The sequence below is a fragment of the Chrysemys picta genome, chromosome 5 (genome assembly GCF_011386835.1).
Source record: "Chrysemys picta bellii isolate R12L10 chromosome 5, ASM1138683v2, whole genome shotgun sequence".
In the NCBI taxonomy this organism is placed as follows: domain Eukaryota; kingdom Metazoa; phylum Chordata; order Testudines; family Emydidae; genus Chrysemys; species Chrysemys picta.
In genome coordinates, this window is record NC_088795.1 from 53,498,615 (window position 1) to 53,513,379 (window position 14,765).

General features: G+C 37.7%; 1 protein-coding gene across 5 annotated transcripts in view; it reads right to left on the reverse strand.

Moving 5' to 3' along the window:
* The window catches only part of CLGN (calmegin), a 72,794-nt gene that overhangs the window by 33,301 nt on the left and 24,728 nt on the right, over positions 1-14,765 (reverse strand). For all 5 annotated transcript variants that reach the window (XR_006174435.2, XR_010601785.1, XM_005284328.5 and 2 more), the window contains 5 exons: positions 14,052-14,110; positions 9,952-10,093; positions 9,004-9,085; positions 4,334-4,526; positions 1,015-1,204 (listed from right to left, as the gene is read on the reverse strand). Coding sequence is in view for 3 of the 5 variants with exons in the window: in XM_005284328.5 (XP_005284385.2) it covers positions 1,015-1,204; positions 4,334-4,526; positions 9,004-9,085; positions 9,952-10,093; positions 14,052-14,110 (666 nt within the window). In the remaining 2 variants the exon portion in view is untranslated. The remainder of the gene's footprint in view (positions 1-1,014; positions 1,205-4,333; positions 4,527-9,003; positions 9,086-9,951; positions 10,094-14,051; positions 14,111-14,765) is intronic.

A 14,765-nucleotide genomic window follows, 5' to 3' on the forward strand; every position in this document is an offset into this window, starting at 1 on the left:
GCCCCCTAAACATTTTTGTTGCCCTCTTTCCAATTTTTCCACATCCTTTCTGTAGTGTGGGGCCCAAAACTGGACACAGTACTCCAAATCAGGCCTCACCAATACTGAATAGAGGGGAATGATCACGTCCCTCCATCTGCTGGCAATGCTCCTATTTATACAGCCCAAATTGCTGTTAGCCTTCTTGGCAACAAGGGCACACTGTTGACTCATATCCAGCTTCTCATCCACTGTAACCCATAGGTCCTTTTCTGCAGAACTGCTGCCTAGCTACTCGGTCCCTAGTCTGTAGCACTGCATGGGATTCTTCCGTCTTAAGTACATGACTCTGCACTTGTCCTTGTTGAACCTCATCAGATTTCTAATTTGTCTAGGTCCCTCTGTATCCTATCCCTACCCTCCAGGGTATCTACCACTCCTCCCAGTTTAGTGTCATCTGCAAACTTGCTGAGGGTGCAATCCATGCTATCCTCCAGGTCATTAATGAAGATACTGAACAAAACCGGCCCCAGGACCAACCCTTGGGGCACTCCACTTGATACCGGCTGCCAACTAGACATGGAGCCATTGATCACTACCCGTTGAGCCCAACGATCTAGCAAGCTTTCTATTCACCTTATAGTCCATTCATCCAGTCCATACTTCTTTAACTTGCTGGCAAGAATACAGTGGGAGACCGTACCAAAAGCTTTGCTAAAGTCAAGAAATAACATGTCCACTGCTTTCCCCTCATCCACAGAGCCAGTAGAAAGAGGGAAATGAACTATACAAAAGTGCTGTCAGATGCCTAAAGTAAAATTGAAAAAAATGTTCTTCCTAATCTTTCATTTATTGTACCTATAGGTGTTACCTGCAACAATAGTGGGTACAATTTTTTCAGAGACAAATGTGATTTTTAAGTTACCAGTGCCACAAGTACTCCTGTTCTTTTTGCAGTGTCCCTTTAACTCATGGCACCAAAAACGAATAGCTTGCATACTATATAGTCTGTATAAATAAAATATATTTTCTCACCAATCATCTGGTTTGACAGCATTAGGGTCAGGGATCTTTGCTCTCTCATCCCAGTCATCTGGCTTCTTATCATTGGGATCTTCTATTTCTTTTGGAGGGTTCACAGGAGGAACCATATCTTCCAGAAGATTTCCTTTGCTGACAACTGATTGGTCAATTAACATTTCAAATGTGTCATCTGGTTTCAGCACTACATTGCAAGAAAATGAATGTATTTTTAAAATGAAATAAAGGAACTATGCATTTTAATCTTTTGCTTAAAATGTGTATGTGCAGACACACAGATTCATATGTAATAAACAAATACGCAAGGTTAAGTTTGCTTTCCTGAAAGACTTTGGAAAAAATTTAAATATTTTTGTCATTAAGGAACATTTTTTTTTTTAAACACTTATGCATAACCCCACAAGTTTCCCACTCAGCAGGCATCTTAGGGTTTCCATTTCTTTGTTTTACGAACCAGGCAACTTGTATTCAATTTGTACCATGGAATTAAGTCAAAATACTGCATTAACGAAGTGCAAGGTAGACAAAGCAGTGTATCAACTCTGGCCTTTCACCAAAGCATGCCACTTTTCTGTTCTGCACGATTTATATTACAATTGCATGAAAAAAAAAAAACTATGTTAAAAGAATATTAAGGTTGCAAAGTCAAACCCTCAAAAATTAGGAAATGCCAGAATGAAGGGTGTCTGTGCAACCTTAATTTGGTCCTATTTTGTGTATGAATTATGATAATGTCTTTAATAACATGATCATGTACTTTTTTTTGACAGGTTCTCTCTCATTCAGTGCACAGAATGAATGGTGCTCGCGTGATGAACAGCTATTCGATATTTTGTTTTCTCTTAGTTCAATGTGTGGCCCCATGCCTTATTTACTGCATACTGTCCTAACCTTCGAATAAAAAATTCTTAATTTCCTCATGGGCTTTTCTATGCACTCATCACAATTGTACCTGAGCACTTCACAAATATGAATACATTTATCTTCACTACACTTCTATGAGATGAGGGGCATTATTATCATCCCCATTTTACAGTTGGGAAACGGACGCAGCAATTAAGATAAACAGTATTCTTGATTTTTCAGAGTACTTAGCACTATATAGCACTCTGTACATTGAAAGACCGGTTCCACTGACTGTTGCAGAAGTGAATGCTCACCGCTTCTGCAAATCAGGTCCCAGGATCTCAAGTCAGGCACCCAGAAATTGAAAAGAACACAATTACTGACCACTTGTGGAAAGTTTAAATGACTTGACTAGCATCACATAGGAACTCTATGGCAGAAGCAGGAGGAGAATTCACTTCTCTAGGGCAGCATTCAACTGTCTTAACCATGAGGTTATCCTTTCCCTTCCTGCAATTACCTGCCTCATTCACTAAACACCTTCCAACTTCAGCAACAAATGAAGCAGCAATCCAATACACAACAGCTTCTAATTACTACATATCTCTGATTCAACCTCAGAGCAGGTCCATCCTGTGCACTGAATGAAGTAGGGGTCCTCTGGGGGGGGGGGGGGGGGGGAGGGGAAAAAAAAAAGTGTTCCTGAATGAAAGATTGCTTCATCATGCATATGTCGGGGCAAATTAATGTCACACAGGATGCCTTAATTCTGTCATTTCCTAATGAGAGTGCTTGAATTTGAAGCCTTAATGATGTTCTTTTAACAGATTTGTGTATGTGATTTCATATGTTTTAAAGACAGTAAACTGGAAAAACAAATTCCATCATGCATCATCATTCTGACACCAATATGGGTCATCAGCAGGGTTGGAACCTTTAGATCCATCACAAAGACTTTTGCCATTTGAGCTAATGGAGTAACTGATAGCAATAGCAGTTTGTCATTCTCTGCATAGACCAGCACTAGAGGGGGATAGGATACTTTGCTAGCCGAGTGCACAGACATTTGCAGACAGCAGAGGAGTGACAAGAACGAGATTCAGGAATTTTTGTTTCCATGTTTATGGAGAGAAGGGTACAGACTGACCATTCCCCACCAAGCTTGACTCCTGTTGCCCCCTTCTTTCCAACTTGTCTAAGATGCATTTTCCCAGCATATAGCAGTATCACTTCCAATATTTTCCCATTTATCAAAGAATCAGAATTGGAGGTAGACGGGACATTAGGTAAAAAAGGAAATCTCATGTTACACACAGTAACCCCAAATTAGTGTCAAATTTAGGAGTGATTATGTTAATTTAAAACATTCTATTAGACTTATCAGAAGTACTTGATATAATTTTTTTTTGTAAAGTAGTAGTTTTAGATAAACCAAAACAGCCATTAACAGTGTCAAGGATTCCATCTCCATAATCAGAAAGATGTTTCAAATCTCACCTTTTGGAACACTGGGGGAAAAGACAAAATAAGCCCCTGTTGCTGCCACCTCTAATCTAGTTCTCTAAATTAATCTATGGCCTGAAAGACTGAACTATTTCAATTTGCTCTGCATGGTGCTTCCCTTTTGATCAGTCTGGAAAGAAACCAGTGCAGAATGCAGCAGCCTGCCTATTTGGCAGTACATACCTCTGGTGCCCCATGATCTGTATTGGCTACTTTTTCCAAACTGAATTTAAAGTGATGGTTTTCATCTGTAAAGCCCAAATGGGTTGAGATCTTGCTGTTGGAGAAACTATTTCTCTGCATGCCGCACTGCTGCAGTTGTGATCAGCAGAGATACAAGAGCTGGCTCCTTCTTTTAAAAGAAGTGACTGGTAATAGAATGTTCTTCAGTTGTGGAACAGGCTTCCTTATTTTCGTCTGAAATAGCCCCAATCTATTTGCTTTCAGGGAATGCTGCAAGTCATTGATTTATGCACACTTCTGGAGAAGTGGACTTTTGAGAGAAATCAGTTTTGTGGAGGAGGGGAATTTGGTGTTCTGCAGGTGATCTAATTTTGTTTTCATAATTTATGACAGGACACCTGGAGCCTGGGGTAGAGGCCTCTATTTTTCCTATAAATCTAACAACAAATGATTATTTACACTAGTTGCAGTAGTCAAGGATGAAATAGTGATAGTGTACTACATCGTTGCTTACTGCAACAAGTGTAAATAATAGTGTACTTTAATAGTGTGCTAATGGTTGGATATGGCCAATTTTTATTTTTTTCCCCTCAAGTGAATCTTAAGCAACAGAATTTCAAAGCCATTTATTTAAGATACACACCATACACAAATAGCCACAACAATGAACAAAACTATACCGGCAGAAAACAGGCTCATTTGTAAGTCTTCAGTGAATGGGGACCTTGTTTTCTAACCTTTCCTTTTTAAGTGCAACGTTAAGAATTAAATTGAAGGATACCCAGAGTATACAGATGTGTCCTCTTGTCCGAATAGAATTTTTTTAGGTCTACATCAGGACGCTTAGCATGTTTTTCCTCATAATCTCCAGTTTTAGGATTCTTATGTCTGAAGATAAAATGCAGTTTGTAATCTTCTCCACATTTATCTGGTCCAAACATAATTGTGTAAGGTGTTTTGTCAAAAAAGTATTCCTATAGAAGCAAGAGAGTTTAGTATTGGTTATGCAGTACATTTAATGAAGTCAACCTGTGTACCTCTACTCCTTGATGCTGGAGGCGTTCAGCCTGCTTATAATCCTATTTGATATATTTCATGCAACTAAATGTCAGTTCCAGCACCCAAGGGTTATAGGCTCAGTCCTGCAAGATGTTCAGCACTTCTTGAGAGGTGCTGAGTTTCCACCAAACTGACCATGCATAAAAGATTCTCAGCACCTCACAAGGAGTCATTCAGCAACTCACAGGATCAGGCCCTAAAGGTGAAAGAATGACATCTGTGGATTCTATATTAAAATGAAATAAAACAGCAGCTGTACTTATTTCTACAAGTATTGTGCCCTGTAAAAAAACTAAATGGAAATAGTTGACGTGCAATTTAATCATTAATATGGTAAAAAAAAAATCAGATAGTATGTCACCATCTACTATTCTTTATTACTGTCCTGCTGCTCCACATTTGTGAGTAGTTAATACTAAACACCAAAACAAAACAAAAAACCAGATTTATTATTTTTCTTCATAGGGCACCTCCATACTACTTTATGTTGTCAAGATCTTTCAATATTTCAATTGTTTATGGGAATTTTTATATTTGGAAAATGTAGCGATAGTTAAAGTTTTTAAGCTCCTTTTTCAGCCACTTATAATTTCTAGAAAATTTATTTACGAAAGATAAGTTTGACAGTCTGGTCTCTGTCAGGAGGTGACTTTCTGTAAGTGAACAAACACCCCTGTTTTTGAGGGTGAAATGAAAAATACACAATGTAGATTTGCCGAAGTTAGGACAGTTTAAAAATCATACTTTGTGAACATGACGGCGTTTTCCAATATTGATGGAGAGAGCAAATTATTTCCTGACTGTTCTAACAACAACAGACATGCATGCATAATACAGCTATGTGAAATTGTGCTAAAAAATTTGGGAGACCCTATGTCTTTCAATATGTCTTTCAAGAGTTCACTGAATCTGACAGGGCTCCAAAGGAGCCATTGCCCAGTGCATTAAAAATAATCTTTCCAGTAGGCCACTTCAGTCATGTCACAATTCTCACACACTAAGTCCCTCCATTGTACCAAAACAAACTTCTGGTTCTTATTTTCAAGGACCTTCATAATTTAGCTCCTCCCTACTTTGTCAATCTCTAGTTTATCTAACTACTTTGTGATCTTCCCACTCCCTTTGTTCCACCAATAATGGCAGCCTCTCATTTGCTTTTGTACTTCTCCCACAGCACCTTTGCACCTTCTTCTAGGATACCACTTATGTGTGGGACATATCCCCAAATCCATTCATATAGCTACCACCCTGTCCTCCCTCAAGTCCTGTAAAATCCATCTCTACAATGACTTCCAGGGGAAAACTGTCTAATAGCTAGTGATTCGTTAACCTCTTATTCTCTTGTTTAAAAGAAACAGCTATAATGGTGCTTACAAACTATTCTCTTCCCCTACTTCCCCTCCACTGTGTTTACACCTGCTTGTCATGTCACATCGCTCTTCATACTAATCTCTTTGGGGGAGGCAGGGACTTCCTTAATTCATGTTTTTCCAACACCTAGCACTACAGGACCCCAAACCTGACTGAAGACTCTGGGTATTACTGCAATGTCAAGTAACTAGCAGCGCCCGCCAAAATGCAGCAAAGGGATTCCATCTTGAACCTCTGACATTTTACAACTGGTTCAACAGACTTCACACCTAGTAATTTCTTCAGGCTTCCATATCTCTTATGGACTGTAAAGCACCTTGAACAACCCCCCTACCCAATTTGCACTGGAGAGACTGGGGCAATGAACTAATATTTAGCAGAGAAGAGTTACAGCTAATTGTCCATCCTCTGTTCTGGTGAATTTGAGCAGGGGAAAAGGGGAGGGAGGGAAGAAAAAAGGAATTTGATGAAGCAGGCATTTTGTTCTACAGAGACCCATGACTCAGATCCAGCCCAGTCCTGAAGGGAGAAGATAGAGTTGCCAGGGATAACCCAGACTGATCTTTGGGTTGGCTCGCCATATAGTTTCCTGTAATTTTACAGAACTCGATGGGATTGAGACTGGGGAAACACCATAAAGGAGCAAACACAGACTGGAGGCCAAATGTCTTCGGAGGTATACAACATCATTGAACCAAAGACAGTGTGTGAGCCTAACAGCTACAGTAATTGTACAGATTTTTTTCATCTTTCTTATTTGAAGTTGTGTATGTGCTCAGTAATGTGGATGCTAAAATAACTGGTTGTGTAGTACAATTAAATGTTTTATTTGTCTATATAATAGCCAGGGATTGGGTAAAGCCTACATGAAAGCAAAAAATCTCTGATTGTCAGAAGTCCCTATCCCTGTATAGATTTTGTAAGGTATTGTATATCTATATTTATCTACATTTTTGAGGAGCTTTGGGAGGTGCAGGGGGGTTAAACCCTGGGTTATATTCTTCATTTTAAAGGAAAAAGTAACAAATCTCTAGTTAGTCATGTTAGTCTAGCTAGAGTGTATTCAAACTGCTGTGCTGTAATGGTCTATTTTGGAGTGTTATTCATAAAAAGGAATTTGAAATTCTCAATTGTGTGTGCGTGTAACTGTCTTATGGTAAAGACTGGTACTGGATTCCTAAGAAGAGAAAGAAAGTGAATCCTATTATAATTTCCACTTTTAGTATTTGGAAAAGTTCCTATAGAAAATGCAGCTGTAGCCCTTGCAAGGATGGGAACTCATGGTCTGCGCAAATACTTTAAGTCAGAGAGAGGAACTCTGTAGCACAGAATTGGTAAGTAAATTGACGTACCTCTCCTCCCATAGGTTACATGAGTCCAAAGTTGATTCTAGTTCAACTTCCCTAGGATCTCACCCTCATAGGAAGGAAAAACAGTCAGAACTAACTCCTGTGTGATAAGCTATACAAACCCTGTTCCCTTTTTGTTTATGGGGACTTTGGATGAGGTAGGCCACAGTGACTAAAGGCAGGGAAAACCTTTTTTTGTGTGTTTTGCCCTTAAAGGGATGGGGCCATGCTAGATTCTCTATATGATGATTAAAAATAAAAACTGATTTCTGGTCACAATGTACTCTCCTGCTGATGTACAGACTGGTGTTTCCTATGTATGTGTGTTCACTTAAAATTGCCTGCTTCTATGGGAGGAAAACAAAATGGCAGAGGACCAGGTGGAAAGGGAGATCTAATTCTCAAACTTTGGTATTGTCCTCAATTCCACAATCAAACAATTTTGGGTCTCTGAAAGGGTCTACCAAAAGAAGTTTAAGTTTTGGGGCATGAACATGTCTTCTAAACTAATTTAGGGTCATGTTTTGATGGTTTTAAGATCTCAGACTAATCTCTCTTTGTACCCTTAACTTGAGTAATAACCCTCATAGAGGGTTGTTGTATCCAAACTACATGGATATCAATCTTATTAAGAGCTACAAGAATGATCCTAGGTCTGAAAACTATCCCTTACAGTGAGAGACTTAAGTTCAATCTATTTATCAAAGAGAAGGTTAAGAAGTGACTTGATCACAGTCTTCAAGTATCTACAAGAGGAAGAGATTTCCAAGAGCAGATAGTCCTTTAAAATAGTAGGGGGGGGAAAGGCACCCATCCATTGGGTAGAAGCTGGAATCTAAACAAATTTACACTATAAATATGTTATAAATTAATGTTAAAAAATTGTGTGAATTAGCAATTGAAACTTACCTAATGACATGGTAGATTCTCCATCACTTGAAGTCTCTAAATCAAGACTGGATGTCTTTTTAAATGCTATGCTATAGCTCAAACAGAAGTTATGGCTTGTTGCAGAAATTACTGGTTAAGGTTCTATGACCTGTATTATTGAATGAGAACTGACTAGCTGATCATAACTGTCCCCTCTGCCCTTAACATCTATGAATTGTCATTTTATTTAAAATTTCAGAAAGAACAGTTGACATCACTTGAGTTCTGCACGTGGACAACTGGTAGTATATGGCTTACATTATATAACATCATATCCTTCATCCTAGATATTCACAATTCCAATAGAAAAATGTAACAAATCAGAATGAATGAATGGTGTGTTCTTGGGTGATTCAGACCTTTATAGGTTTTTTTTTTTTTTTTAAACCACTTTTTTATAGTAGGCTAAAATTTTTGCTTTAAAAATAATGGAAATTAATTATAGTTAAAATACTTCTAGTATTCAATATAACAGATGGTAGTAAGCATAATTGGCTAACAAACTCTGAAGGCTTTATGTATATATGAGATTTTATACAAACTATTCAGATTAGAGAAAAATACAAATTTCTATTTCAGACTTTTCATTAATCTAAGTAAACTTTGGGCCTGATTCCCCCATTTGCTGAGCATTTTGGATACTCACGAATGAACAATCATACCCTTAGTCACATTCCATAAGCCTACAATCACATTCCCCTAAATGGAAGAATAATTATCAAATGTTACATAAAGGACATACCAAATCCAAATCATCAGAACTGGACAGAAGTTTAACGTATGCACCGCCACAATCAATGCCATCTTGAAAATTCACTTCATACCTGTATAAAAGGGAATCAAAGAGCATATTGCTGATACCCTGGAATAATTAAAGCTCACTTTGATCTACAATTTAACTTTGAATCCATGTCCAAGATTGTGTATAAACATATGTATTTTCATATAAATCACTACTCCCAAACCATTTTTACAAAATGGCCTGAAATATTTTATTGCTATTGCAATGTAAGGCAACAGTGACGCAAAATGTAATAGTGTCAATCTAAAAAACGTTACAGTTCAACACAGTAGCAATCTCTACTAAGAAAAAAGTGTACATCTGCAAATGCTGCACAGAAAGAGGCCACTCACTACTTCACTTTGACCGAGTTGCATGGGGAAGTTTTGTACTATGTTTGTGCCTACCTACATCATGATCTAGATTTAACTAGAGCAGCCATCTCATAGTTTCTTCTGAATTACTTGTAAGTCAATTTCCACTGACTTAAACATTTGAAAAATGTATTTAGATATTATATTCCTAGCCACCTGAAATTCTCACAAGTTCCATGTAATTTGGAAGCTCAGTTGCAGAGACACTGCCATTTAAATGTCAGTCTTTTACATCCATTTTATGAGATCTTGAATTCCTGACTAAATATTCAGACAAAAGGTTTAAAACATCATTTCATCTATTTTTAACATATGAGCACTAAAATATAACTTTAGTTTGGGTTTGAAAACCTTAAACGATAAAACATTACATTTATAATAATTTATTTGTATATTAACACCTTCATATTTGTGGTTTGGGTACATTTGTGCAAGGCAATCGATGTTGGAATGGAAATCAGAATCATACAAACATTTTTTCATGATATTTCAAAGTTAGAAGAATAATTAAGTACAAATCTGAAGAGCAACTTACTGAACAATCAAAGGCTTAGTATCAAAAATAAATGGCTTTGTTAACATAGCTGATATTGCATGATGTCTTGCTATTGACTTCAAAACTAATCCTCTGTCTCCAGGCACGGTGTTTTCTTTAAGCTCTTCTACTTCCCATCTTCCTAAAATAAAAAAAACCACAAGTTTTGAAAAACAGCAAGATGAAGGCAAGAAATTACTGCTGTCGTTAGAAGAAATTGAGACCTACTAGGAGCTAGCAGACAGTTACCTTAGCTATGTTATTATTTATATTATAATGTGGTTTAAAAAAAAAACCGCACAGAGAAAATAACTTGTGCCTGCATTTGAGATTTCCTGATACCAATTGCTATTGCAGATACTCAGTGTTACTGCACAAGCAATTACTAGGAGCAAATCCTGACACTCAATGCCAAAGTTAGCAGTTAGATAACTATAGGGTAAAACAAGTATCCATTTTATTACTAATGATACAACTCGATTTTTTTTTAAGCAGCAGTATAAACCTGGAATAATTTCCCCCTAAATTTGACTGCTCCAGATCACAGCTGACAAGCTAAATGATCATGTTAGAAAAATGTGAATCATGCATCTGTAACAGCTCACTGAAAAATTAAGGTATCTTTTTTCAGGAAATAGAGCCCGTTACAAAACTACTTCCACAAGTCAGTAGTACAGAGCAATACCAGAACAGCTTTTCTTTTCTTTCTTTTTTAACGTGTACATTTTTAAAATTGCTGTCAAACAGTTCCATAACGACCGAAAAGGATATAAAGAAAATAATGACAACTTAGTTATACCGATAAAACAATTTCCTGATGAAAAACCACTAAAGGAAACCAAAGCATGAGAAACATTACATAGTCTCACAAAAATCCAATCACAAAAGAGGATACTGAACAAGAAACCATGCACATTTTTATCATACAATTATTCTCTTCAGTCAATTAAATCAATAAGGATGTAAACCCTCAAATTTGAAGCATTGTTTTGCACAAATATGCATACTCACCAACTTCCAATTAATTGCAATATTACACACATGCAAGACAAGAGTACAATTCTGATCTGTCACACTATTCAAGTTTCTATTAATGCTGTTATCATGAATACTTAAATACAGCGTCCAAATTACTATTCACATTTTCAGAACTCTGCTACAAAATCTATTTCAGCCTTACAAGCAGTAGATGAAGATTCAAGAGATGCATTCAGAAGTTCTTGTTTATAAACAACAATATTTTGGGCCTATACAGATCAACAAACACCAATAAAAAAATGGGTTTCAGAGTAGCAGCCGTGTTAGTCTGTATCCGCAAAAAGAAGAACAGGAGTACTTGTGGCACCTTAGAGACTAACAAATTTATTAGAGCATAAGCTTTCGTGGACTACAGCCCACTTCTTCGGATGCATATAGAATGGAACATATAAATTTGTTAGTCTCTAAGGTGCCACAAGTACTCCTGTTTTTTTAATAAAAAAAATGACCTCCACAAGTTGTCATTTTTTTAAACTAGGTCAGCACCCTTTCTTGCTGTTTTATGATTTATAAAATCCTGAAATTAAAAATTCTTTAACCTTATAATTTTGCTTCTTTTAATCTCACAGGATCCTAATCTTTTTAGTGCGAGATTGAAAGCATTCTTTCACTCTCATATTTAAGGCTGTTTTGTTGTCCTACCCTTAAAGGCAATAGTAGCAAGGCAGAATGCAAGCCAGCTCCCCTATTAGTCACTGAATGACACTTCTTGAGTTTAAATGTTGCTCTCCTAATCTTCCAATCAGTTCCAACTGCACGGGAGGCAAAAAGAGAAGCCTATCCAAATATGATCACATCTAATCTGAAAACATGGCTTTAAAAAAGTGCTAACCAAAAACAACTTCTCAAAATTGTGCAGCTGAGTATCCTGCTAGCCAGATGATATCATCAGACAAGGAGAATGACAAAGGTTTGGTCTACAATACAACTGTACCATTAAAATTTCACTTAGGTTGGCACATGTGTGTGTGCATCCACACACAATTTGGAGTCCTGTTGGTAAAACCCTGAGTTTACAGTGGTCAAGTTAAACCAACTCCCCGAATGACGTAAGTCCTGTACCAGCACTGTTTCACTGGTAGGATTCATATGTAGACAATTCACAATACTCCTCCAACAATCCCACAATGCCCTGTCCCCATGACAGTGCCCACTCTGGTCCCAGTTTTGAACACTGCTGCCCGGGGTCACAGTGACCACAAGCCCACCCCACGCCTCCTTCAAAATCCCCAGCATATTAAAGTACAGCCAAGAGAAGTTCAGGCAAGCCTCATCCTGCAGCCTGATCTAGGAAAGAATTCCTGGACTTTCTCAGCTTGCGCAGAGAAGGGGCACTGCAAGTACAACTGCAGAATTCCCATAGGAATAAAAATGCTTATTTGGATGTTGCAAAGACATGCAAAAGCTGGGATATAAGAGGGATGAGCAACAATGCTGGGCTAAGGCGAAAGAAAAGTGGCAGTCCTACCTAAATGCAAAGAAGGGTAACAGAAAATCCAGGTCTGCCCCTCATGCCTGCCTGGATTTCAGCTACTATTTGGAGGTGCATGTCATGCTGATGGTGGACTCCCCTTGAGCCCTGGAGGAAAGCAACCCAGCAATGAATGGCTCATTGAGGGAATTCAGACCCTCAGAGAGCCAGCCAAATCCAACCCAGGCTACTCAAGAGTCAGAACCCACTTATGAAGGGGAAGGGAGATCAGGTAGGAATATTAATGCACCCCCTTTTAAAAACACTTTATGAACCTTGAAACTCCACCTCTCAAAATGGCAGCCAAATGGATGTGGACAGGGAACAAAGGAATTGCCCAAACATGGCAATCAGTTATACCCTCAGCATGTGGACAAGACCCACCAGCCAGACATCTGGGAATGAATTCTCTGTAGTAACTTATAGCCCTCCCCATCTAGTGTCCCATTACTGGCCGTTGGAGATATTTGCTGCTAGCAGTCACAGATTGCCTACATGCCATTGTAGGCAATCTCCTCATACCATCCCCTCCATAAACTTATCAAGCTCAGTCTTGAAGCAAGTTAGGTTTTTTGCCCCCACTGCTCCCCTTGGAAGACTGTTCCAGAACTTCACTTCTCTGATGGTTAGAAACCATCCTCTAACTTCAAGCCTAAACTTGTTTATATCCATTTGTTCATGTCTTCACACTGGCCCTTAACTTAAAATATCTCCTCTGCCTCCCTGGTATTTATCCCTCTGACCTATTTAGAGAGAGCAATCATATCTCGCCTGAGCCTTTTTTTGGTTAGGCTAAACAAGCCAAGCTCATTGAGTCTCTTCTCATAAGGTAGGTTTTCCATTCCTAGGATCATCCTACTTGCCCTTCTCTGCACCTGTTCCAGTTTGAATTCATCTTTCGTAAACATGGGAGACCAGAACTGCACACAGTATTCCAGATGAAGTCTCACGATAGTGCCTTGTATAATGGTACTAACACTTCCCTGTCTCTACTGGAAATCTCTCGCCTGATGCATCCTAGGACTGCATTCACCTTTTTCATGGCTGTTCAGTCCCACAATTTGGTTTCATTTACTAAATTTTTTTGAGAGTATCCACTGATCAATTAGTAGCAGATATATGGCAATGTGAATAATGTTGCTTAAGGCATGTATTTTTGATAGTTAAAAATTCTACTGTATCATGTAAGTTTTAAATAGAATAATCCTTTAAATACAACATTATACTTAAGAAATTTTACTGCTCTATTAAAATTTTTATTAGAGAAGAGGAAGACTGTTCTCAAAATGCACCAGTCACATCATTATACAACTGCCACTGGCTACTCATGTCACAGGCATTCTAGCACTGTTTTCTCTGCAGCCGTAACTCGAGATTGTTTCCAATGAACTTTTTTTCCCTAATATCACCACTTGCTAGCCTCCCCCCCTGTGAACAGCAGAACATTTTTTATATTTCCGTATCAATATAACTTTGTGCATTCTACACGGTAAGACTTTTGATTAACCTCAAATTTACGGAGAGAAAAACATAATGTAAGTAAGTTTGCTTTTTGAGAAAGACGCTACACTGAAAAGGAAGAAAGGTTTACCATCATATTTAGCAATGTTTTCATCTGTATCTTCTTTCTTGGTTTTAGATAATATCCACCTGTGAAAGAAAAACAATCGTTTTGTTTAAATTGTGTAATAAGGACAAGAAAATATAAATAAAACTGGATTATTATTTAGCAAAGGAAGTAAGAATTTCTTTATTTTTAGATAGTTAAGCAGTAAAGGCAAAATAAGGATATTTTGACAAAATAAATCACCCTATTCATTGATCATTTGGAATTTAAAGAACATGAACAAATATTTAGGAAAAATTAAAACATGCTGGGGCTAGTCTGCAGGCACGCTTAATATTAACTTTAAAGTCCTAGTAAGAATTTGAAATGAGAGTAAAATTAATATGACCCAAAACTCTTAGCTTCCAGATAAAAATCTGTTACATGAGGTAAGGTCAAGATTACATTTCAGTCATTTAAGGGTGATAGTTACAACACACCCATAATATTCTCAAAAATAAGCATTATAAACCTAGGAAATTTAAATTTAAGGTTAAATTTAAAGAATTCCAAACATATCAAGGTAAAGAAATGCATAATTAAGACACCCAAACCTTAACTCTATCCTGTAGTGACACCATTGGTGGGGAGGGGAGAGGGAAGAGAATGGGAAGACAAAAAACCCAATGTATCTTTAAAAATCAGTTCAAGATAATCCAGAAGTACAAACAGTTACACTCTAATCATAATTGTATGCTT